Genomic DNA, 26196 nt, shown 5'->3' on the forward strand with positions numbered 1-26196 from the left:
ATGACCTTAATATTCATGCACTAATTTAGCACCAATCTCTTAATTCAGGTTATAGAGCAGGTCTAGTTCTGATCCTCCTTTTTATTTTTTTTTTTTGCTGTGTTACAATGAGAGGCGACGCTGCGCCGACACTGTGCTGCAGTCACAAAGTCAATGTCAAATTGCATTCGGCCGCAGCTTTACAGCAGCGAGCATTTAAGCTTATCTGGCTTGCTGTGAACCGCACGCAGGCGCACATGGGCGCGCGGACACACACGCCGGATTAAGACTAAACACGGTCAAAGTGAGCGGCATCGTCATGTGAGCAGGAGAGGGGGAAAAGTGAAGGGGGAAATTAAAAAATAAATAAAAATAAAATAAGCAAAGCGGTGTTTTACCTTGAGCGTTTTGTCGTGGGGTCTCTCATCACCATACATTCTCTTATTTCTCCGAATTTACTAAAATAGTCTCTAAGGCTGTCTGTGAAGAGAAAAGAAAGGAGGACATGTCGGGTCATTTGGCAGCGAACGCACACGGGCACGCTGCTGTCTTTCAAAAATACCCCGCGATGCGCATAGGGGTCGAATAGAGGACTTGAGATGGACGGAGATCAAAAATAACACGGAACAAGCACACACAGATATCCCATACAGTCCCCCCGGCGCGCGGCGCACGTTCACCGCCGAGGCAGCCGCCGGCGAGCACTCCAGTCACAGCGACGGACAAAACAAGCCGAAATGTCGAAGAATAACAGTCTCACCTGGTGAGGTCTGCCAGCTGAGGCCACCGATAAACATTTTACTGTAAGGGGAAAACACAACAGAAGTGAGTCCAGATGTCAGTTCGGCCATTTTGACGACTAACTACTTCTAAAAGCGACCTTAAAGGATAAAGGACTATGAAAACACACTCGCGCGTGCTAATTATCTACATTTTAAAAAAAGGAGGGGGGAGGAAGGGGGGGTTACTGTCGCTTCACATCTTAAAACTGCATCTGGGAGAGAGAGAAAAAACAGCCTTCGAATCCGGCACGGCAGGCGAAGAAGTCCTCTCCAAGATGTTGTAACATGAAAAAAAAGACGGTTTAAATTTAGAAAATTCTTACCCCGGGTCATGTTGTGAATCATTTAGGCTTCCGGATGTGGCTTGACTCCCGTCTCCTTCCATATCTAGTCCAAACTATCGGCTGGGACTACAGTAACAGTGACAGACATACACAGATAGGGCAGGCGATATGCAAAGCCCCGCTATGAGAATATTACTGAGCCGGGAATGAAAGCGTCACACGTGGGATCAGCTCAGCCCCCTCGCTCCCTCCTCCTCCCTCTCTACCTTGGCTCACAGGGGGGCGGAGCCTGGCTCTGTCACCTAACCAATCCGATTGACGTCAATTCGGGCAACCTGCGAACCGATTCCTCCGATTTGTCATTTAATTAAGCAATAAGGCGCGAGAGGGGCGCACGTTGCTCCTCCAAACCAGGCGGACGCAGGAGAAATGTCTACAGCCCAGAATTCAGAAAGAAGTGGGGGAAAAGTCAGACAATCCTTTTTATTCTATTTTTATTTTTGATCTTTTTCTAATTAAATCATCTCCACTGTTATGCTCCGGAGGAGGTTCTTGAAAAACAAGTAGACTTTCATTAAAATGAAAATATAATGTACTACAGGTATCTTGTATGTAATTGTATGATAATTACTATCAATTTTATGAGGGGAGCAACAATATCAAAGCACTGTTTTACTGTCAGAGGATCTATTTTCAAGTAATTCAAAGTGATACCCTTTTACCTTACTTTTTACTTTGACTTCAGTTTGATTTCACATTGAAATACTTTTTTTCTTCAATTTATTGTCCAAGAAAGACAATAAACAAAAATGTGCCTTTTTTAAATCAAAACTTTCCTTTTTTTATTCCAATGAATAACTTTCAAGTATAAAAATTCGAAAAAAAACATTTTTAAAATAATTCTATATTTAGTTACTTTTACTATAACTTACGTAAGTATTTAAGAAAAAATTTTAACTTTTACTGAGGTCGGATTTTACTTTGCAACACTTATGTTTTGGTTTGTATGCTATCTTTTTTTCTTCACAAAATCGTCCGTTGAGTCATAGAAACACTATGAACAAATAAGTGACTTTTTTAAAGAAAAACTGTACATTTGTAAATTTTTTAACCAAATAAATACATTTTAAGCAAAACTCAAAGGAAACTTTTTTCAAAATACTGGAATATTTATTTACTTTTTTTATTTTACCTTGTGTAAATATTTAGAAAGATGCGTTATACTTTTACTTGATTACTTTAAAATACTTAAGTTTTGGTTTGTTTCTTGAATTTTTTTTTTCACAGCATCATTAAATTGGTCCCAGAAAGTCTATAAACAAGTATGTCATGTTTTTTCATAAAAAAAATACTTTTGCAAACTTTCTTTATCCAAAGAAATACATTTCAAGCAAAAATCAAAGTAAATGTTTTTAAAATACTGGCGTATTTAGCTACTTTTTTCTGTACCTAGAAAGAAAACGTTTGACTTTTACATAAGTCAAAAATGTATTTTGTTCTAACACCACTTCCTCTTGAGTACAGCATTTGTTTACCTCTTAAAATAGTGCAGCCACAGCAGTTACTTATACTGTAGTTATAATCAGCCCAGTACACAGCTGTAACTAACATCCGGTGGTATGTGACGACATTTTGTATGATTTAACAGTAAAACATACCTGCAGGAAAAAACATTCTGCACCAGGAATTTTCAACATTTATTTTTATTTTATTAAAAAGTCATCACAAGTTTGTCAGTGCTTGAAATAGTTACTGAATATTTTTAGCTGACCTGGAGGTCTCACCCTTGACTAATCATTATGATAGCCAGCCAAAGAAGAATAAAAACCAGCCTGTGGGGATCAATAAAGTGTGGTAACCTTACATATAGTAGTGTAATTATGGATCTTGTCATCTAGAGTACCTATAATGAGCTGTCAGGCCTGGCCTCTGAACAATACATGTGGAGATAAACTGGCTTTACCCTTTAATAACCTTGATGAGGAAGAAGCTGGCTAAGATATTAAGAATAAATGAACATGCAGGACGTTTAGGGTGGGGGATTTTATCATTTGCATTCATTTTTAAACTGTGTAACGGAAATAAAAAGGAAAAAGTGGTTCTCAAATTTGACGTAAGGCATCAGAAATGTCAAAAGGTCAGACTTTGTAGCAGCAGAGGAAACACCAGAAGTCTGTTATTTAAAATGCTGCTTGTGATTCTATTATTATTCACGAATTGGGACATTTCTTTTTTTTTTTTAGGCCTGTCTTCACCGACTGTTGAGGGCTCCAGGGGGATGTTCTTTATCTGGCCAGCCAGTCTGTTTTTGAAACAATGACTGAGATAAAAACCCAAACAGCAACACTTTTGTCAGTTTAGCACCTATATACAAAGGTACAAACTCTCTGTAGATCTGGAACAAAGGTGCAGCGGGAAATAGTGGCTAATTCCGAGCAAGTCAAAGAAAATGGAAATGTAACATGTGTGAGTGGGAGACTAATACTTATTATTTTTATTGCACTGTTACTCGTGCCATTTTCTCATCATTTATGTCAGACAGGAGAAGGCGTCCGACTGCAAAAGCCTAAAGTACAAAAGCAAGACTGTATGCATTCATCCAGCTGCAGTGACAAAGATACAAGCTGTTCTAGAACAGGCAGAAGAAACAGCTTTGAAATCCTTTGCAAGGTGTGGATTTAACCCACCAAGTACAACCCCCCGTTTTAAGGTTAAAACACAAGCAGTGGCTGCATGTGCCGTGCAGGAAGCCTGGATTATTTGGACTTCTCAGAGCTGCTGTTAAACCATGAAGAGATAGTAAAATGTGATAGAAGAAGAACAGCTGGTGTAAGTTTTTACATTATTGTATCAAGGGTTGAGAGGCAGAGTTGGAATTAAGACAACTTTCGACGTGCCTTATTCTGTTTGAATTCTCAGACTGCTACAGTCGATGGGCGTATCACGTTTCCACTCAAATCACTCCACATTTTCTGGGATAGCCTGTCCTGTTCTGTATTTTTAACTCCAAATAAAGTGGAAACATGCATAGATTTTCAAACAAAGCTGTGCTTTCCTTGTGTTTTCAACAGCTCGCACAGCCTGATGACAGTGCCCTACAGGCCCAGATACAGACAGCCCTTCTATGGGGTGCAGTTAGAATATCAGGGGGCAAGTCTGAGTGTGCTGAGAGTTTGGGGTGTCACATCCCTTCAAGCCCTTAAAATGCTCAGAAAACCATCCTATTATCATTCCATTTCATCTGTTCATGTATCTGTCTTCTCCTTTGATCTGTGTGAAATATATTCTATGTTTTATGTTGCTTTAGGTGACTCTACCTTCTGCATTTGCCAGGCTTGGGACAGGCTTAACCATGACACTGCTTTGTCCCTTGTTCAGGCTGCAATGATCTTTTTTTCTTTTTATGTTTGTCTGTCTATTTGTCCATCTGTCTGTCAGTCCATCCTTAAGTTTTTTCTTCCATTTTCTGTTGTTTTTCATTATTTGGTATTATTTTGTCATTTTTGTGTTGTCTTTTTGTGTTTTGTTTTGTAATTTGTATTTCTTAAGTTAGTTGTGGATTTTTTTGTTTGCTTTTCAGGGGTGTCACTGCATTAAAGGGGGGGGGGGGGGGGGGCCCCCCCCCCCCCGCCCCTGCCTATATCTGGCCATAGAGCCCAAAATGCTTATTTCTGTTTAAGTGATTTGATTTTCAAATCAAATCAATCTTTATTTGTAAAGCACTTTTCATACTTTACAGAACACAAAGTGCTGTCCACCAAAATAAATAATATAAAAACAAGCACATTAAAAAAAAAAACCTTCCTCTTTACTGTGACTCACACACACCCCAACACCCCATCCCAACACTTGCCACCCTCTTAACCAAGGAAGATAAACATTGGGAAACAGGCTGAGCTCAGAAAAAGTTGGTTGGAGAATTTTGACAGCTGAGCTTGTTGCACCAATTGAGCATTTAAATAAAAACAGAGCAGAGACGAGTGTACCTTGAAAGTGATGTGACTTCACAGTTCCACCACTATTACAGCCTTGACACTTGATATTTTTGATCAAGTGGGGAACAAATAATTCAGGAACGTTTATTTTTGGAATTTTAATTATAATTTGTTGCATTAGTGCAACCAAACTGAGGCTGTTGGCAGATGAAGAGTAAGTTCAACATGCTCCACAAAGAGTGAAGGATTTAGGGAAAAAGAAGTGCATGTGAAAGGTTGTGAAGAAGAAAAGGAAAGATAGAAGCCTCAGTGATGGCATTGCAAGACGCTGTTTTGAGAGGAGGTATCCTGTTTCCTGTTGCAGTAATCACCCTCATAATCTTTTCTTGACCTTGGAGTTTTTTTTTCTTTTGTTGTTGTTTTTCCTGCAAAGAGGAGCTGTTAAATAAAATGAGCATTTTTTGATTTAGGGAGGATGCAAAAACCCATTTGGTGGCAGATGATGCTCGTCTTAAAGTGAAACCTGAACTCTTGGGGGGATTTTGCACAAACACAACAGAAGCTCACCACATGTTCTCGCTGTGCTCTTATATCCAAACAAATCTTCTGCTTTAAGAGAGCTCAGCATAAGCACCCTCTCACCATTTCTATTTGCCTATTTGGCCAGTTTTATGATGTTATTGAAAGGATGCCCCGGATTTTGTAAATGATTTCATATTGATCGCTGCGGATTGAGAGATCTCGGCTTTTTCCTCAGGAGAGCCTATTACAGCGAAGCTCGAGGAAAGCTGCGGAGACAACTGCAGATGTGAACAAATTGTCTCCCTCTAGTGTCCTTGCCTTTTCGGCACCGTCTCTGCTGAGCTAAAGCACCTCTCGAGCTGCAGGGAAAGAGCCACACTGAAGCATGCATAATTGACAGCACTATTTCAGGAATTAGATGCCCCTCAAACTACAGACTTCCTGCTGTTCCATCTCGCCTGGGATCATTTAACATTTTTGCTGAAGTCTCTTTTGGCCAGCTGGGATCAAGCAATGATGAATGTAACAAATAACATTTCTGTTTCCCTCATTGATTTTCCTCAAAGGTGATTGTGTTTAAACCCTGTCAACTCATCATGATTTGTGGGGATTGCATGAATTGTGTGTCATTGTTGTGACCACACAGGGGAACAGTCTGAAGTAAGATCAGTGGGTAGGATGCTTTTTTTTTCATGAGTGATCTACCCACCCTCCCTTTCTGTAACCCCATACAGTACAAGTTAATTAAACTGTGCTGGAGGCAACGCATGAGCATCGCAGGTAGATGGACCACATTGATATCTACTCTCACATTATTACCCATTACTTATGAGAAAAAGGAAGCCCAATTTTGTCTTTGAAATATCCATCCTAAAAGCTCCTCAGCCCCTGCTAATTATGCCTGCAGACTCCTAAAATTACAGTTTTCATTGATATAAAGTGCTCAAAAGCACCTTAACATATCACAATTAGCCCATGCTGCCCCAAAGGATCACATAATGTCCCCCTGAGTTTTACAAAAGAAAACTCCAAAGCTTTTGAAGAATGAAAGAACAAAAGGTCTGGCAGAAAATTTCTCAACAAACTACATAATTTCTTCCTTCAAAGCCGAAAATCTGCATTTCTGACCTCAGTGGCCCGTTCTTGCACGCAGGGCTCTTTTGGCCCTATCAGGCTCCAACACAAGTGGATGATGACGACATCATTTACCTGCTCCACTGGGCTGGGAGATAAGCTCGTGCCCCTGTAGCTCCCTGGAATGTTCTGGCTGCTGTTTGTATGACTGCAGAGAGAGCTCTGTGTTACAGATGATGATGAAGGGTTTTAAAGCCCAGCGAGGAGCCGTCCTATCACCTGTGCAGAGGGAACATGTGCATTTTGGCCTTTTGGAGAGGTTTGTCCTCGCAGAGAAATAAAAATAGTCCTACTTCGTTTTTTTTTCCAAATCCACAGCTTAATATCAAACCGCATCATTTAGAGAAGTTTTGCTTTGGTTTGTTTATTTTTTCCAATAAATAGTTTAATTATTTGATCACAAAAGACAGCTATTTTTAGTTTTTTTTTAGCTTATATGACTGCCCCACTTCACACATCCTTTCAAACTGAATGTGAGCTCATCTGGCCACACAGTTAAGTGGCTCTCATGGTGTTGTTGCTTGTCTTTGTTTTTAACCAGACCATCCTCCTCGTTTCATTTTTACTCTCCTTTTCGCTAACTGGCTGCCACTACACATATTCTCCCGATCGCCAAACACTTCCCGCTCTGCAACCACTGACCTTAACACTGACCTTGCCTTGTCTGTGCCTCTGAGATGAGAGCAGGAGATACCACATCCTCAGCCTCCCCCCGCTATGCTGCAGGCTTAAATTTTGCCTGTCTCATCAGTCTTTCCAGCTGCTGGAGTAGGGCTTGTTATCCCCCCACCTACCCACCCTCCCAATCCGATCCGATCCAATTCCTACACGTTTTAGGTTTTGGCTGATCAGTAGCCGCAATAGAAAACATGTTAGAATGGAAAACTGCACGCTCAAAGAGATATTGAGCTTTGGCATATAGACCAGGGCTGTCAATACAGATTAGGTTGATCAGATAAACTTTATCTGGTGCATTTGAGTGTCCTTTGTTTGGGTACCAGCCTAATTCTGGGCTACCATTGATAATGTGACCCAGGCACTACGGGGATTGAAACTGGCGCTAGTGGTTTTGGGCAGGAATGGGCTGCAGCAACCTTGTTGCACTGTTTTATGCGCTGCTCTGCGATAGTAAGGGTTACAAGAGGCTGCTGGTTATCCGAGGTAACTGTCAAAACATTGCTTTCTTTTCATTTTGAGTGAGAGAGGCTCACATTCACTATGGTGCCCCAACTTTCTACAGCATCATTTGGAAGTCAGAAAATATACGTATCTATTTTGTTTAGTAAACAGGGCAAAATAAATGTATAATTAATTAATGATTCCCTTTAAATTTAGGATAGAAGTTTCCAAAAGTGGTTTTAATTTCAGTTTATTTTATAACATCTTAGAACGTGGAGCTTTGTTGGTATGCCCTCTATCACCACAAGAGGGCACTTAAAGTATGAGCAATCAGTGTCAGAGTTCATTTTGAGTAAGTGTGCCTTTCATTTGAAGTTGGTAGCTAAAAAAAGTTTGTGTATTTAAATTATAAATCCTGTTAAAATGTTTTATAAAAACCAGGCTCACCTTTTCCTTCGGGAGAGCTCTGTTGTGAATCTTTAAACTTTTATGTGTTCATTTTCTTTTGAAATGAGGTCGTATGTTAGAAGGTGTTTTATCTGCAGTACGGCGTGTATGGAGGACAAGAAAGTGCTCTCAAGAGGGAGTTATCATGTAGAAAGTACAAAAGAAATTAAAATGCGGACAAATAACGACATTTCTTTTTTCTTTAAATAACTTTATAAAGTCTTTCTACTACCAGCAAATATTTTGACTTAGTGAACACTCTTTTTGATTAAATTTGATCAATCCATTTTTTTTTATTTCATTGCTCCAATAATTATGTGAATTGATTCTATCTTGTAATTGTGGTTTTGTGCAAAAGTGATTTTTTGATTGATTTTCCAAACAAACACTGATTTCTGCTCCAGGTAAAACCCCAACTAAACCGAAGATCTTTCACTTAAAGAAAGATAGAAAATCATCTCTTCAAGTTGGAAAATGGCCTTTGAATAAAGATACATGAATGATTTAAAAAAAACAAACCTGCATTTACAACAGCGGGTTATGCTAATGTTAAGAACTTTAGTAAGGTTTTCTTAAGGGAAACAAAGCTGAATTACAAGAACACAAGATGGCAGTGCAAAGAAGAACACAAAGGGTGAATCTTATTGAATGTGGCTGGAAGCAGGAGGGAAACTCACTCAAAACAAGCTGGAGGGCTGAGATGAAGGGAGGAGGCATGGCAGCAGTAAATGATGCTCGCCCTCTATACCTTGTCAGTTATTAGGAGAAGCCAGAAGAGGAATCTGACATCACTTTGTGCTGTCTACAGAGAAAATAATTGGCTTGCAGGCCGGCTCACTGGCACATCAACTACTTGGAAGCGATGTTTTAAAGTTCTGCTGTGGAAAGGATGAGAAAAGATAAACTTGTAGTTGCAGTGCAGCATGCTCTGGATCCTTATTGTCAAAATACCCTCATCTGCAATGTTTTCGGATGACGAGCTGAATAAAGCTATCAGTTTTAGGTTTTAGGTGACATTTAGGTATATTTCATGCTGGAACAAACATCTGCCTTGCTATCAATTAAAATCTATAGGGCCCCAAACTGTTGACAGTTGATTTCCACATAGGAAAAATAAACTAAGAAAGTTAAGTTTTGATATTGCATTGTTGAGTATTTCTTTATTCAAATCTTTATAAATCAGGATCAGACAAAACAGCTGTTTAATAAAGCTTGTAGAAGTTACAAGCTACAGTTGGCGGGCCTCAAGCACCCTGCTCTGCTTCATTCTGATGCATCCACTTGTGGATGACTAAATCCACGAACATCTTTGTTTTTTCTCATTCAATATGGCATCTGGATCAAAACTGGACGGCTGGATAGCTCCAACATTGCTCGCCATTTTTGTCGAACCTGTAATGTTAGGTTGGGGTTGTGAGGAGCTCTAAGCTAGTGTGAGAGCGTGTAAACAGATGGATGATGGGAAAGGGGGAAGGTGGGCATGCCAACAATCCCGCCCACAACTCAGGGGCGACTTACTTATGAACTACTGCTGCCCTGCAGGTATACATTTGTTTTTGTAATTGGCTAAAAACAGCCTAATCCTTTTTTTTGTTCCTGTCTTACAGCTTCATACATTCATCTCCTAAACCTGTTTATTCCAGGTCAGGGTCATGAGAATACAGGACGGTGCCAGCTACTGTCAGGTGAAGGCAGGGTGAACCCTTCCACAGTTTACCATTTCAATGCAGGGCCACACAGAGACACACACTCACACCTGAGAGACAATTTAGAGTCCGAAGAAGGATGTTTTTGGACTGTGAGAGGAAGCTGGAGTGCCTGGAGGAAACTGGTGCATCCACAGGGAGCACGCAAACTCCACACAGAAAGGAGCCAGCTGGGGTTTGAACCTGGGCTTTCTCTCTGTGAGGTAAACCACTACTACGGAATGGTACAATTTTTCTGTTAAAATGTTTTCCACACAGTTTTTATCTTTATCTGTATATTTATGAGTTGTGAATAGATACATTCATAAATTTGTTCTCTTCTAAATAAAATTTAAAATTAGTTTTTCTTTGTGAAAATTTGATATTTATCAGATTTTTTCGTTTTAATTGTGTCCAAAAAAGGTTTTATACGAGGAATGTTTATACTGATTTTTTTTCTTTCAGTGGCACTCAGTTTGTTGTTGCAGTATTTATCATGAGACTCTTTTTAGTTTTTACAGGTATGATCCCCTGTAAAAAATCGTCTGTATTTGTTACACTTCCTGCACACATCATCCATTTAAAAAAAAACAGTCAAACTGACAGCGGTTAGGCTAGAATTCTTTTGTGGTTTTATGTTTAAATTAGCTAAAAAGTTCATAAAAGTTTTCAACATTCATTTCTAAAATGTTTTTACAATAAAACTAGATCTATCATGAAAGTTTGGTTCACATGTGGCTCCATTCTCACTTTTCTTTGAATCTCCACCACTTTGACTAAGACTTTGACCCTTAATGGGTGTCTTTGAAAAGTCAAACCCATCTGAAAACATGTTAACCCAAATTAGAACAAGGTGGGGCACTTTTTGTCTTTAAAGTAAAAGATTATAATCCAGCCCTATGTTTCGTCTTTTTAAAATGTATGCATTTTCTGGCCTTCTTTAAGACACAACTTGACTAAAATGCAGAAAAACTTGCAGGCCAGGGAAACAATGCTCTTTATTGAATCACAGTTTAAATATCTTGACATTTTGCTTACAAAAAGCCCCCAAATTGCTGTGCTTCAATTTTCTGCAGCAAATTTCCAGCCAGTTAGCATTCCTCTGATGCCAGTCACCATGCAGATCAGTTTCACAAGCGTTGCTGAATCATGAAGGACACTTAAGTCTGAGATGTGATCAAAATGCAGAAGCACTACTTGTTAGATTTAGGGATACAACACAGTCTGTTTGTCTGCCCTCTACTCCACTGAGTCTGTGCTGTTTCCTGTAAAATCAAACCGTTAAAAAAATCTGTTAAAGGGAATTTTCCCCCCGATTTTTTTTAAGTCACACAATGTTTTCTGTAGCAAAAGTGTAAAAATAAATGCACCTTGCCCCAAAGCATTTAGCTGTAGGTGAACACCAAGCATCGTCTTACATAACAAACTCTTAGCTGAATGCACAGTGCCATCATGTGCTTAGCTGCATTCATTACAATTTCTTGATTTTGTCCAGCCAGTGACATTCAAAGCCCAGTTTTGAAGCAGAAGTTAAAAAAAGATGAGATTTTCCTATGCTTTTCTTAATAATAAATGATGAAAGTTTCCACCCTGTATTGCATGTAGGCAAAAAAGAGCATCTCAGAAGGAAGTAGAGATGAGAAGGATTTCACCACTCCATGATAGAGTAAGTGAAACTGCAAGCAGCACGAAGAATTTACACCCTAATGACAAAAAATAGAAGCCAGGTCTGTCTCAACAGACCAACACTCACTGTTTTTTCCGCACTATAATGAGCACCTAACAACCTTAATTTAAAAAAACAACAACAACAGTGTGCCTTATAATCCAGAGCAGCTTATGGATACATTGTGCTTACTGATACCCTTGTGCTATCCTAGGCACTTTACCATTGGGAGTTGGGTCATCTAGACCCCACAATACAGTGCGCCAAACCTTTTATCTTCAGTGATTTGTGATCTTCGCTGGTGTCCATGGATTACATGAAATCTTTCCACCTTTTTCCACCTTTGTCATGGTAGGGAGAACACGTCAATGTAAGGGTGGGGTCATAGGACAGCACAAGGGTTAAGGGATTTTGAGGGGTAAACAACACTCTGTCAAGATGTTTGGTTGGGAGTTAATGTGAATCCACTGAAACAATGTTGGACTGTGGTTTTTTCACGTCTTGCCTACAGAGTTGGGAGTTATTGTAGTCACAGAAATGTTTGTTTTAATGGTAGTTTTGTTTTTTTATTGTGTCTCAAACAAGTTTGTATGGTAAATATGTAAATGCGGCTAACACATGGCAGCGTCGGATGGTTTGTTTTTAAATGTTACCAACAAAATTAGGTGTTTGTATATTCACATTAATGTTTGTTTTAGCAATAGGCTATCAATCAGTTTAAAAAAAAAACAAGTTGGGAGTTACAGGTATTGTGTATATGCTAATGCAGCCAACGTGTAGCGTGTTACAAACACGTTCCAGATTTAGTGTAAACGTAGTTGATAAAGTCTGACTGACTGGTGGACTTATCTCTGACTCTTTCATCTAGCCTAATGCACCTTGTGGTTTGGTCCACCTTAAATGATGTAAGTTTGAAAAAAGTCAATTAATTGTGGTACATAATCAGGTGCCCTATAGTGCGGAAAATACAGTAAGTTCTCAATTTACCAAAAAGCATGTTTGTTTGTTTTTTGTAAAATAATCTTAAGTACATCTGTGTTTATGGAATCTTTTACATTATTTACAGACTGTTATCAAAAAAGGTACCAGAATCAACACAATTGAAAGTATCAAACAGTTTATAAACTCCTGGTTTACCCTCCTATCCAAGCTTTTTCAAGAAACAACAGTTGTTCAAGTGTCAGTGCTCTTTTGTGGGTTTTCCTTTTTTGTGCTTTCATTTCTCGGATGTTTTTCGTTTGGCTTTCAAAGGACTCTGAAGGCGAAGACAGACAGAAGCCCCATGTTGTGAAGGAACAGCAGCATGGAGGAGGAAGCGGACGCAGCGCAACCGCTGCTGCTGCCTCCGGGTCTCGACTGATTCTGCCTCCTCACACTCCTGGTGCGAAGAGTGGTTGTTTTCTTGGTCTGGACGGAGGGGATCTCTGTTGTAAAGAATCGATCCGTGGCCATCTCATTCTCCTTTGATTTTTCAGTAATGAGACTTTTGTCAGAGAAATAGAGCGAGTCTGTTGTGTGGAGGGAGTAAGATGGAGAAGTTTCCTTTTTGCCAGAAAGGAGGTGATCTATGTTCGCAGGGCTGGCAGTGGCGGGAAGGTGATTAATTGCCAGATGAGTGTCTGTGGTGAAAGTAGAGCTTGGAGGAAGGTTGGAGGTGTCTTTAGGGGTGTGAGGCGTGCTTAGCTGAGCCAACAACTGCCACCACCAGGTCACTCTTGCTTCGGGGGGGACAGAGCTCAGATCTGGGGTTTTAGCAGCCAGAGGAGGAGAGGTGTAGGAGGCGAAGTGCCATCCTCCAGACCTGCTGGGGCGAAGTCCTCCACAGACAGGCTGGGTGTGGCAGGGGCAGCCAAGCACAAGCACAGAGGTCTGCTGAGCCCAGGACAGCAGATAGGCCATGTCCTCATTCAGGTGGCAGGCCCAAGGGTTGCTGCTCAGAGTAATGATCCTCAGCGACACCATGTTGTCCAAAACTCCAGAGGGCAGCGAGGAAAAGCGGTTAGCATGCAGGTAGAAGTGAGTCAGCCTCGGGAGCCGGTCCAGAGATCCCGGCAGAACCTTGACCAGTAGATTGTGGGACAGGTCGATGGTCTCAAGGTGGTGTGGTAAGTTCGTTGGCAACGTCCAAAAGTGGTTGTGGCTGAGGTTCAGTGTGAGCAGATTGATGAGTGTGTTGTTGATGAAGATGGCCCTCTCCAGCTTGTTGTTGGAGAGGTCAAGTGTTTGCAGATTCCAGTGGTACACGGTATCATTCTTGTCCAGCAACTTGATATGGTTGAACGAAGCTGAGAGCTGCCAGAGGGAGCGAGGTAAGGTCTTTGGCAGGCGGCTCAGCCTGTTGTGAGACAAATCGAGTGAGCGGAGATGGGTGTACTGCTGGAGCTTCCCATCCAGGCTATGAAATCTGTTGTGGGACAGGACGAGGGAGCGAATGTTGTACTGCAGGCCATCAGGCAGCTGTCTGAGACCCTTCCAGGAGCAGTCTACCTCTCGGTGGCTGCGGCTGCAGGAGCAGTCGGAGGGGCAAACAGCCAGGCTCCCAAACAGCAGACAAGACAAAAGCACAAGTTCCAGTAGGGCCTCATTTATAAAAAGCTTCAGCAACCCATATCTGCTAAGACAACATGACAGGAAAGTAAGAATATTAGTCTTTATTTCAAAAGAAGACACCAAAAGTAATGCCTAGAATAAATTTGTAGAAAATGGGTTCAATCATTTTTCAAAAAAACGTACGCATAGATAACTTTGTGTTTCCTGCATCTCATTGTTTGCTAATTTACACAAAACACAACAGTAGAGCTATTTTTCTATGCCCTACAGCACGATCATTAAAATTTGCCACTTTCTGTATCATTCAATCTCAAATGAATGTGATCATTTCTACTCTATAACATGCTATCCTTCATCAGCAAGGAAGAGAAATCCCTGCAGTCATTTTCCCTGGCATCAGTTTGTGTTCAGTCATCAGTGGCTGTCAGTCCCATGCTCTCAGAGGGGGGAAAACTAGCTCAATAGGGTTTTATTAATGACTCCACAGAGAACTCATGCAGAACTCAGCTGCTCCAAAGGCAGGCAAAGGCACAAGCAGCATCTCCGAACAGTACAAAATGCAAGGTTTGCAATCTGGGGTGTGGCTGCATGTGCTTCTTAAAAATAAAAGAGTCTTTAAATAACTAACCTTCTCATTTTATCATTCCAGTCACTTCTCTCTGCTCCTTTTTTTTTGTTCTCCGGCACCTTTTTCCTTCTTGTCTCCTCGCTTCGGACCAGCTGCTAAAGCAGGATTTTTAGAATTTTCCCACCATCTACCTTTCAAGCTGACCCCCGCTCACTTGTCCGGCCACCCCAAGCAGCTGGAAGTTTAGTCCTATCGTCGTCATTGAAGGCTGGGGGTTTGCCTCCTATGAGCACTGCAGGGTCCAGATTTACTGTGTGCAGTGCAAATGGGAAGGGAGGGGGTGTGTTTACGGGGGGGGGGGGGGGGGGACTACCAGCAAGGGGGAAAATGGAGCATATAAGGAAGGGATCTCTGCAGACCTGATCTCAGCAAGGGTAACTCATTGAAATGAGACAGCTTTCAGGATTTACCTTTACAATTTAAAGGGATGTCCATTGTTCGGACTAACCGGCGGTTTGTGTCGCAAATGAGTCTTCATCTAAGATCCATCAACCTTCTGTTTAGTGTTCACTCCCAAAGTGATTAGCAAAGTGTAATTGCTTTTTTTTTTTACCTCAGAAAATATAGTGGCTAATGCATAAAAGCGTCCAAGATTTATTTGGAAGACCTCTCTCCATCTCTGCAGCATCCCACCTGTCATCTGCAATACAGCCAACTCTCCATTCTGTGCTGCATTGCTGCACTCATACCGCACAGTTACACTCCAGCTCACGGGTGCATGAGCTTATAAATAATGACCACTCAAACCTTAAGCATGCATTTCCTGTTTAATGCTGCCACAGCAGCCAAGAGGGTTCTTATGGGCTCTTGTTTTTGCTCAGTAAAAAAAAAAAAGGCTCTTTTTTGCAATCTGCTTCACATTTTCTCTGTACCTTCTTTTCTTGTACTTCAAATCTCAGATGGGATTGAAACTCTTGTATCCTCTTAGTGATCCTCAGCTTCACCTGCTGTCAGTGGCGTCGCCGCACATTTTATACTTAAAGCTTTCTGTTATTTATGTCATCCAGATCTTCTAGGGTGCTTATAGGGAATCCTTCAAATATGTCATGATCTCGGGTTTATCTGATTCCGGTGCTTGCACAGTCAGCCCACGTCAGCGTGTTTTCACCCCCCCTCTGATTCACTATTCAAGCTGGACATTCAGCACATGTTGTTTTTCAGTGAGAGCACCACTTAGGCTCTTCAATGGAAGCTGCACATCCATCACAAAGTAACAGGTATAAAGTTGGACAAGCATTTGAAAACGAATACGGAAGCGATCTTTTACTTTGAAAAAGCTTTTTTTTATTTTGGTTTTGTGAAGCCGAGGACACAAAGCGTTCTTTGGGAGTTTGGTAGTACTGCCTGGGTGAGGTGCATTCATGCCTGCTAATCAAGTAAGTCTCCAGTTTCCCTCACAAACACATACAAATGCTGCTGCAAACCACACAGTAAATAATGGTTCTCAGCTTGAATGCATCACCAGTTGCTGCAGCATCTTTGTTGAACACCAGAGAATTATAAGCTTGGTTTAAACTACAGTGGTTACAGAAGTCATATCAAATTAGGCACATCAGAAACACATTTTTATCACAGCTAAAACTTGTAGGGGTGTAACAATTAATCAACGTAATCAATGAATATATTTAAAATCCTACAATCATTCCATTTCATCTGAGGCAAGTTGTTAATTGAATCAAATCAACTTATAACATTAAAAATTGTTTCAAAATTAAAAGAAATCATTATATATGTCTTGGAAAATACCATTTAAATTGAGGTATTGTATGTTTTATTTACTATAGTGTAAAACGACCAAATGCATCACAGCGGACAGCTAGACAACACAGTGTGATGGCAGCAAAAAATGACCAAACTATTACTACCGTCCCATGTGTTAATGTGGTCATTAATTCTTGTTTGTTTGTACACGTACTTATTGTACACTTGATTATCTTGCGTGAAATACAAGGAATCTGGAAAACTTCACCTGCACTGTTCAGTATCAGGTATGTATCTCTGAGTCACACTGGATGAAGATTTTGGCTAAAGATGTCCTGGACCGATCAAGGGTCAGTGAATCGGATCGTTTTAAATGCACCAATATCTGCCATGAATCGCATAAACAAACAACAAATTCTTATATGAAACAAATTGTTATTAAAATGAATCGTTACACCCCTAAAAACTTGCTTGGGTTTCAAGAAAAGCTGCTGCTAAAGCATCTTTACAGTAAGCGATCTGGAACTGGAGTAGCTGAAACGTTGGTTTCACTCAGAAGCCTTTTCGGGTTGCTCTGCTCCTCCAGAAGGCTCGGGTGCAGCAGCCAATGGGAGCTCTGAGGAGGTCGCTTCACCCTGTGGCTTTAAAGAAGCACTTTCTGTAGAGCTGGGCAGAGACGCCTTGTCGGGGTTTTCAGAGACTGTGGGTTCACCATCCTCCTTATTGGTGATCCCTTCCTCCTCCACAGTGGTACCATTGCTCAGCTCCAGTTTTTCTTGACTTGTGTTGGACAGTAGCTTGGTTTCAGTCAGATTCACCAAGCAGCCAGATTCCTCCATCAGCTCACGGTTAACTCTCAGAGTCTTGAGCTGTTTGCTCAAATGACACACCTTAAATGCTAAAATACAAATGGAAATGAGTAAAATTGCGCAGGCCATCATCAATCCACTGCAGATGAAGAACAGCTGGAGACAATCCCTCTTCAGGACTGAAGGGAAAAAGTTGTTGGTTGTGGTGGCCGGTGTTGTAGGTGAAGATAAAGTGCTTGGTTTGACAGCAGCAGATGATTCGCTTTGAACATCAGGGATATTCATTGTAATCTGATTCTGGGTCGTCATGTTTCCATCAGATGAGTTTATGGTAGAAAGGAGGGGGTTGACAGATGTGCTGAAGGGGGGGAAGGTGGTATCAAATGATGCCACCATTTCAGCGAACAGGATGAGCAGTGATGCACACAGGATTTCTGCACTAAACAGCTGGACTTTCATGTTCATGTCTGAAACAACATGGAGAGACAGGTCAAACATCAAAGAAACACTTCAAATTTTCAACTTTTGTAATTAAAAGTTTTCCCAAAACTATGTGACCTTAACCCTCAGTAGTCCTTGAACTCACCGGTGAGTTTGTGAATCACATCAGCCGTTTACATTGACGCTGGAATGACACCAACCTCCCATTCACATTGTTTTCATTTAAAATTTAATGTGAAGTTTTCAAAAAGTCTTTAGTTTTGAAATTGTTGGTTTAAAACAATCAAAACAAGAATTATGACTCATATTTGTGATACCCCTTGGATTAAATTTTTGGAACGTCAAACATAGTTATTTAGAGCTGGTTTTTGGACTTTTTTGACCTCGTCTTTGCTTTGTTTTTGGATTTGTACACTTTTATTTTGTCTTATGTTTTATATTTTGTTATAAAACGTAAAACCTGTTCGATCACATTTTGTGATTTTTGCAGCAAACAAATAACACATTTTCCCACTCTGAATAGAGTTTTTGGGACACTTTTAGGTTCATTATGGAATTATTGTGTAATATAATCAAAGTTTTATCTGTTAGAAGCTGTGGTTCTACCAAAATGATGTATATCAAGCATCCAACAACAGTTTTAAAGATAAATTAATAGAGCAAACCGTAAAAATAGGCTTAAAACGGCTACTAAGGTTTAAACTACTGGTTAAATTTGGTTCTAATAAATGTCGCAGTCTATTAAGAGTGCGTGGGAACATGCGCTCCACTTTAACTCCAAAGAAATGCTATGCACTTTGTGCAAACTATCAAACAAGTAAGCTTAGAATAATTTTTCATTTTATTGCATAAAGCTGATAGAGCTGATAGCTGGGCACTCATAAAACCTTTGGATTTTCGTATACTTTCTCTATTTGCTCTCAAAGTAGACACCTTGTTTTACATTTTAACTGCTAAATGATCCCCTCCACCCCATCTGGGGGGTTCTCGTTGTTTTACATTTTATGACCAAAACCTTTGTTTGGCTATGTTGGCTTAGCATTGCTTCTCCCAACTGTTGATGTCTGTTGAAGTCTTAATTCTTAAACCATTTATAAAAATATCATCCGGAGGTTTGAAGCACATTCTTCCTTTGCTTTAGTCAGACCTGCCAGCCAGAATTTTTGTTGTTGTTGACAGAAATGGTATCAGTATGTCTTCTTACTTCTTTCCTTTGGACTCAATTCCCATGACATTTCACCGTTCCCTGATGGCTAAAAATTACCACAAGTGTTGGATGCTAATGTCAGACAGTAATTCCTAGGTGTCAGAAATATTCTCAGAGGAAAAGCTTGAGTGAGGATTGGATTAATTGATGCACCACTACATCCCTTCCCAGTCAAAATTGTGCTTCAGGTCTATCCTATCCTTTTTGTACGACGGAGTATTAGGGCCACCAAAAAATAAATAAAAAAATAGAGCCACCAAAAAAAAAAAAAAAAGTAAAATTACGAGATTTTATCTCGTAAATTTAGGAGATAAAAACTCGTTAATTTAGGAGATAAAAACTCGTAAATTTAGGAGAAAAAAACTCGTAATTTTAGGAGATTACAGTGGAAGTGAGCATGCAGAGCAGCAGGCGAACGCCGTGCAGCCGCAGAGAAGACCGACTAAACTTTGTTGAACAGGTGAGCTGAATGTTTATTGATAACGTTCCAAATGTCTGGAAGGTCATTTGTTTGATTTACGATTCATTAAAGTTTTATTTATTGATGGTTGGTTTGCAGGATCTCTGCAGCCCGATGAAGCCGTCGTCGGTGTCACTGCAGCTGTTCGCTTGAATCCTTTCTTCCTCCACCAAAGACAAGACTCTACGTCTGTGTGACGCTTCCGTCACACAAAAGGAAGAGCACTTTTTTTTGGCATTTTCAACGTTCCAAGGCTAATATAAAACACTATTTTCATTCCTCTTTATTGTTTTATGCTGAAACGGGACATTTCATCTGCAGGAGGGGGCGTTTGTAACACTGTTTACTTCCGCATTGGTGTTGGGATGACAGGTTCATGACGTAATGAGACAAATGAACTTCAGGATATGTGAATGAAAAGGAGAATAAAGGCTGCAGCGATTGTCTACACCCAAACGTGTCTCTGAGCTCCTTATTTTACATATTAAACTCCGCTTTACTGACACTGAACCCCGGAAAGACTGCTACACGGAAAATAATCTGATTTTGAGTCGCCAAAAGTTTCAGAATCTCTTTGTTTTAAACCTATAATAATCCGGAAATGAAGCTTCACAAAAGGCTCCACATATTTCATCTTCAAGCTAGGTTCCGATAAACGGACAACATCGGTGTTTTTTCCTTAATCTACGACTTTTTTCTCGTAAATTTATGAGATTTTAAGTCGTAAATTTATGAGATAAAAAGTCGTAAATTTACGAGTTTTTACGAGTTTTTATCTCCTAAAATTACGAGATAAAATCTCGTAATTTTACTTTTTTTTTTTTTTGGTGGCTCTAATTTTTTTTTTTTTTGGTGGCCCTAATACTCCGTCGTATTTTTGCACACCTTTTTGCCCACTGCAGGCATATTTTTCTGGAAGTTCAAACTTACATGAATACATGTGGACATCCCCGAGGTTTCTTCTTCTTTTTTCCCCCCCCGAATCCCATTTTTTAAAGGAGTTTTTCCTTACTGAGAAGTGAGGGTCTAGGGGTAGGGATGCCCAGTTTAGCTTAGTCCATTTAGTTTAGTTTAGCCAATTCTTATTGAATTCTATGACTTCATGTTCTTCATGATTTCATGTTTATTATACAATTACCGGTATGAAGCCCATTGAGGCGACTATTGCTGTAGTATTGGGCAACATAAATAAAATTGAATTGAATTGAATATAACTGTATGTTTGGCGGCATTTTGAGTGGGGGCTATAGGGGAGGGTCTTTTTAATGTCTTCCAGAGGAAGCCTTGCAGATGTTCTTAAGCAGAAGTTGTTTGTTTGAAAAAATCAAGATGCCAGGTCTTCAAACCAAAAAAAAACCCCAAAAACAAGATAACCATGTTTTTAACAGGAACTCTCGTCACCCTTGTGCTATCCTAGGGACTTTAACGTTGGGAGTTGGGTCATCTAGACCCACTAGACAGTGTTCTGAACCTTTTTTCTTCAATGATTTGTGATCTTCACTGGTGTCCATGGATTACATGAAATCTTTCCACCTTTATCCACCTTTGTCATGGTAGGGAGAACACGTCAATGTAAGGGTGGGGTCATCTAAGATAGCACAAGGGTTAAATACATTTCCTTCTGTCAATAAATGATTTTTCAGTGGTTGGAAAAATGTACACCATAACCTTTGAGCCTTTAGAAATGTTTCCAAAGCCTGAAAAACCTGAGGCATGTATAACTTTAAATCTAATTTGAAATTTCAGATAGGTTTTCAATGTAACTTTTTTATCAGCTTAGTACAGTGCCAGTACATGAACAATCTAGCAAAAAAAAATTTAGGGATACAAAGGACTGTGTTATAAACTATTAAGTTTTAAAAATTAAATTGGACTTTTTTGGTAATCACTTATGCATGCCTTTAACTGATAACAGCAGTTTTAATTATGGATTTGAATAAATTCCTTCATCTTCTAAACCTGTTTGTTCCCTTTCGTGGTCAAGGGGCTGCCGGTGCCTATCCTAGTCACTCATGGGCGAAGGCAGGGGACATCCTGGACAGGTTGCCATTCTGTCGCAGGGCCACAAATCACACCCAAACCCATTCTTACCTAGGGACAATTTAGAGGAACCAATGAACCTACGAAGCATATTCTTAGATGGTGGGAGGAAGCCGGAGTCCCCGGAGAAAACCCACACATGCACGGGGAGAACATGCAAACTCCACACAAAAAGGTCAACCATTGGTGTTCTGTTTTAGGTCCCCCAGCCGGGACTTGAGCAGGGGGCCTTCTTGCTGTGAGGCAAGAGCGCTAACCACTGTTCCACAGCGAAGCCCTTGGGTTTGAATATATAATTTTTTTTAAAAAGGAAACCGGAGGTATTTGGACTCCTGCAAACGTCAATCATTTACAAAATATCAAAAATAAAACGAGATAGAATGACTAAAAACTGGGTATGAAACACTTCATTTTTGTATCATCAATTTACTTAAAGGTAAATTTACATCTTACTAATAAATTCCTTTTTTTAAACATTTTTCCTGGCTTAAATCTTGATCTAACTAATCAAGGATTTAACCCGATTTAACCCCACATTTAAAACTATGGGTTTTTCATCAGTGATGTCAAATTTAGGAGGATTCAATAAGAAAAAGTCAAAATTGCAAAACCAAGAATTAACTTTCGATGCTTAAAATTATATTTTAAATTTTCTCCTGCTGCGCAACGAATGTATCACATATGTCAGACCTGAAACTTTCATGAACAGATGCTCATCACTTACCTTTTTTTTGGCAGTCGAGGATAAAGAAGAATCAGAGGTTTTTCGTGAGAGTGAATGCAGCAAATGGATGGAAATGTCCAGTGTATATGGGAAATGAGAGACCAAATCTGCAGTTCTACGCACTTGCGCGCAGGTCTTTTTTTGACTTCTGCCTCTGGTTTAAATAAAGAGAAGGAAGTGGTTTTGGTGTTCTGTTCAGAGCTGACACTTTTCGTGTAGACCTCAGATATTAGGCGCTAAGAATTTGAGCTGATGTCCTGTTGATGTCATGTTCCTTTTAAATTTACCTCTAACTTTGAACATTGCATCCATATAGTGCATCTGTAAAGAAGGATGAACTAGAAATCTGAATGAAATCATGATTTTTAGTTATTATCTTTGACATTTTTCTGAGTTGTGTGTAGATCCGGGCACTGATCTCTGCAGCTGATAGTAAATGTCTTTTTTTTTACTGGGCCACACAAGACCACTTATGACCATAACATTACGCCGTTGTTAGTGTTTTTTTCCAGCAGATTTACTTTAGGGTCGGAAAGTATGATGAAGTTGAGATGTTTCAAGTGAAAATTAGAATAAGTTTTTGTTCCTCTAAGGTTTTTCCGTTACTGTGAACTTGGTTTCCCAAGTGACTTAAAGCCTGTTCGTCTGCACCTGCAGTCTGTAAACTCATAAACTGAGGGTGAAATGGGAAACACTGCAAAACGATCCCTTTATTGGAAAACAGAATGAAGATGCTGGAGTTTGGAGCGTGTGACCTCCTGCTCTTTAGACTGGAGAGAGAAGTTCAATTGTATTGAAAGTAGCAACAATCTGACATGTTTTGTAAAATTGACACTTTTACTTAAATGAAATTGTTTTAGGCAGCATTTCAAGATTGAATCAGTTCATCTTTCACGTGATACAAATCAGGCTTCCTTTAGTAGAATTATTATTATATTGATAATAATTATGTGGTGGACCGAGCAGTAAAAGACAAGGACAGCAAAATAGTTTTATCAAAAATTTTCTAATTTATTTTACAAAGGTGTAGATGGGCAAAAATGGGCCCTTAAAAGAGGTCAAAGCAACAAAGTTAACTCAAGTTTTTAAATGTAACAGAGGACAACTGAACAGACAAACCAACATAATTAAACTGACCTCCATCTGCAAAAGTTGGAACTGATGCTGCAGGCCTTTTAGCCTGTGTTCCTGCTGCTTTGCTTCCTCCTGGAGTCTCATTTCTCTGGCTTCCTGTTGTCCCATGAAGGCCTGGAGAATACTAGTGAGATGTTGTAATGTTGGCTCTTCACCCTCAGTACCTGTACCAGCTCCTGAAGCTCCAGCCTCCTCCTCTTCTCCATTGTCCATGTTGGCAGTGCTGTAGTCCTTATGTTCAATGCGTGTTCTTGTAGTCCTTCCTCCTCGTTGCATGGCTCACAAAAAAAAATTTCAGGGGATTGCCGGGGGGGAAGAGGAAAAAAAAAAACTGTCCTTAAACTGCTGATCCCACTTCTGATAATATTATTAATTATTATTGATCTGTAAAGTTGCTCTTTAACGTGCGGATGCCTACTGATGCAAATATGCATCAAACACATTCGCCTCCAAAACTACCGGTACCTTAATTTAGCGTCTACTTGAAAGCAAAAACTTTTATTATTTTCATTTGTGAAAATGAATTCAGGCATTAAGGGATTAAGCTTCTGTGATGAGTTTCAGTTAAAAAAAAATCAAAAGTGTTCATCTGCAACAACAAAAGAAAAGGTACCTACCAGAGACAAACCCTCTTACAGGAGCACAATTAGAAAAGTTATTGTGGAGTTTTTATGCCACCTAGAGGCAAACTAAAAGCATTTGGTTTCTTTCAGGATTATTTATCTCGCACACACATATCTTCTGCAACCAGGTTGAAACAACGAGAAAGCTTTAGAACCATGGCACTCTGAGAAGGTCCACTCAATGCGAGCATTGACAGAATGAAACCCTTTTGAATCCAATTACTTTAACTGCTTGAGCTTGACCAGCTAGTATCACATTTTAAAGACCCACTTCAATGAAAATTGTGTTTTTTACGTTTTTGTGGCATTTTTCTGATAATGTTGGGCATATATTAAGAATATTTAGCTTAAAATTGCATTTCTAAATACTGGTATGTTTTTATTCAAATCAATGTGAATCAGGATCAGATGAAAAGATGCAGTTTGAAAAAGATTGTTTTTGTAACATAGAAAATATGCCGGGGAGGACCTGTTTCAAGCTTGGGAGGGGAAGGGGGGCAGGGTTGCTCCATGCCAACAATCCTGTTTTTAACCATGCAGTTCCCAATCTTCCAGTTTTGTTAAAAAAATAAATGAATAAATAATTACATTAAAAAAACAGCATGAACATCCCTTTGCAGACCTGTAACCCTTGTGCTATCTTAGATGACCCCACCCTTGCAGACCCTGAGGTCCTCTGGCACTGGCCTCTTAGTTGTCCCTAAGGTAAGGACCAAGACACATGGTGAGGCTTCATTCTGCCATTATGGTCCTCGCCTGTGGAACGGCCTGCCGGAGAACCTCAGGGCCGCAGAGACTGTAGAGGTTTTTAAGAAGAGGCTCAAGACCCACCTTTTTAGTCTGGCTTTTATATGACTTTGATCATTCCTTATGTATTTTATTATTCATCTATTTATTAATTGAGGTATTTATTTACATATTTATTTGTTTATTTATTTATCTATTTATTTATTTATTTTCTTGTAAGGACTATTATTATCTTTGTTTCTAATATGCAAATCTTTTTATTGTTATTTTACCAATGATACTTAGGTTATGTTTTAATCACTGACGTTTTTTATTTTTTAATTACTAACATTCTTATATCTTATTTTATTTTTTATCTTTTTCTATTTTTATTGTTGTTATTTTATGATCATTTTTATTTTTTATTCTGATGTTTTTTACTCCAGTGTTTCCTCTGGGGGATCCATCGTTCTTGGGCACCACCAGCTTGACCTGTAGGGCGTGCCGTTGCTGTGGTGCCCGTTCTGGTTGGGCGGGCTGGGGTCCCACTCTGTGGTCTAATAGCCATGGATGGGGCCCTGGGCTGCCCTGTGTTGGGCGGGCGCTGCGGTAATGGCCCCTGTGGTCCGGCTGGGCCTTGGAATGAATGGATCCCCATGATATCGTTTCCTCACAGCAGTACCAAGCCAGACCTTCTTCAACTGCAGTTATTTGTTTCTGTTCACTGTTCTACTGGGGTAATTGGGTGGGTGGGGATGGGGGCGGGGGGTGGTGAGGGAGGGGTACCTTCTTTGTGGGATTGTCCTTTGTTTTCTGTTTTGAACAACTTTCATTTTTTATGACTGTTTTATCTGTTTTTATGTTAAGCGCTTTGTGTTTTTAACCAAAATGAAAGGCGCTATATAAATAAATAAAGTTTGAGTTTGCATTGACATGTTCTTCCTACCATGAAAAAGGTGGAAAGATTTCATGTAATCCATGGAAACCAGTGAAGATCACAAATCATTGAAGAAAAAAGGTTCAGCGCACTGTCTACTCTAGTGGGTCTAGATGACCCAACTCCCAATGTTAAAGTGCCTAGGATAGCACAAGGGTTACACTCAGCCACAACCAGGAATTCTTACTAAATAAATCTATAATGGATCACTTACACTTACATTAGTGAGTAAAACAAGTGAGCACGGGCACAATGGACAAAAAATCAAATGTCAACTCAGTCACTAAGCAGAGTTTGGATTCTCTGCGGTGGTTTGGAACTCCTTCTACATCTCCGGTAGTGTATTTGCAAAACCACAATGTGATCCATGATCCATTAAGGGGGCTTTAACTGTTCTTCTACATCATAATGGAGGAAAGAAATACACAAAATGCAACACTCTGCACTTAGAACCCCAATGATTTACAACTGTAGATTTCATTTTGTGCATTACACAGATGACACGATGCACCACTGATTTATTTTTTTCCAATTTTGTTCTGAATCTGCAAAAATTAGCTTCCAATTTCAAATTGGAAACCGTTTAAAAGACATCAGAAATAATTTTGTGTTGGTTATTTTTAACCCCTTAATGGCTTTTGACGCAAATATGCATTAAACCAC

General features: G+C 39.9%; 2 protein-coding genes and 1 long non-coding RNA gene across 11 annotated transcripts in view; all 3 read right to left on the reverse strand.

Moving 5' to 3' along the window:
* Positions 1–1297, reverse strand: part of msi2 (musashi RNA binding protein 2) — a 313108-nt gene extending 311811 nt beyond the window's left edge. For 2 of the 8 annotated variants that reach the window (XM_023962329.1, XM_023962328.1), the window contains exons 1-3: positions 1085–1297; positions 740–780; positions 378–459 (exon numbers count right to left, since the gene is read on the reverse strand). In XM_023962329.1, the coding sequence (XP_023818097.1) occupies positions 378–459; positions 740–780; positions 1085–1146 (185 nt within the window). In that variant the 5' untranslated portion in view covers positions 1147–1297. The remainder of the gene's footprint in view (positions 1–377; positions 460–739; positions 781–1084) is intronic. The other 6 variants (XM_023962331.1, XM_023962330.1, XM_023962333.1 and 3 more) reach the window with 4 other exon arrangements.
* A 9563-nt stretch (positions 1298–10860) lies between these two features.
* On the reverse strand, positions 10861–14985 carry LOC105355636 (oligodendrocyte-myelin glycoprotein). Of its 2 annotated transcripts, none has more exons than XM_011483662.3 (2): positions 14732–14985; positions 10861–14164 (listed from the first exon to the last, which is right to left on the reverse strand). In XM_011483662.3, the coding sequence occupies exons 1-2, from the start codon at positions 14737–14739 to the stop codon at positions 12799–12801; spliced, it is 1374 nt and encodes a 457-aa protein (XP_011481964.1). In that variant the 5' UTR covers positions 14740–14985; the 3' UTR covers positions 10861–12798. The 2 variants fall into 2 exon arrangements, with proteins under 2 accessions (XP_011481964.1, XP_020564653.1); XM_020708994.2 differs by having other exon boundaries at positions 10861–14167.
* Positions 14986–15992: 1007 nt separating this feature from the next.
* On the reverse strand, positions 15993–22363 carry LOC101175339. Its single transcript, XR_002291694.2, has 2 exons — positions 22114–22363; positions 15993–17708 (listed from the first exon to the last, which is right to left on the reverse strand). It is a non-coding gene; the product is annotated as an uncharacterized LOC101175339 (long non-coding RNA).
* Positions 22364–26196: the final 3833 nt, after the last annotated feature.

This window comes from Oryzias latipes, chromosome 14, assembly GCF_002234675.1.
Source record: "Oryzias latipes chromosome 14, ASM223467v1".
Lineage (NCBI taxonomy): Eukaryota > Metazoa > Chordata > Actinopteri > Beloniformes > Adrianichthyidae > Oryzias > Oryzias latipes.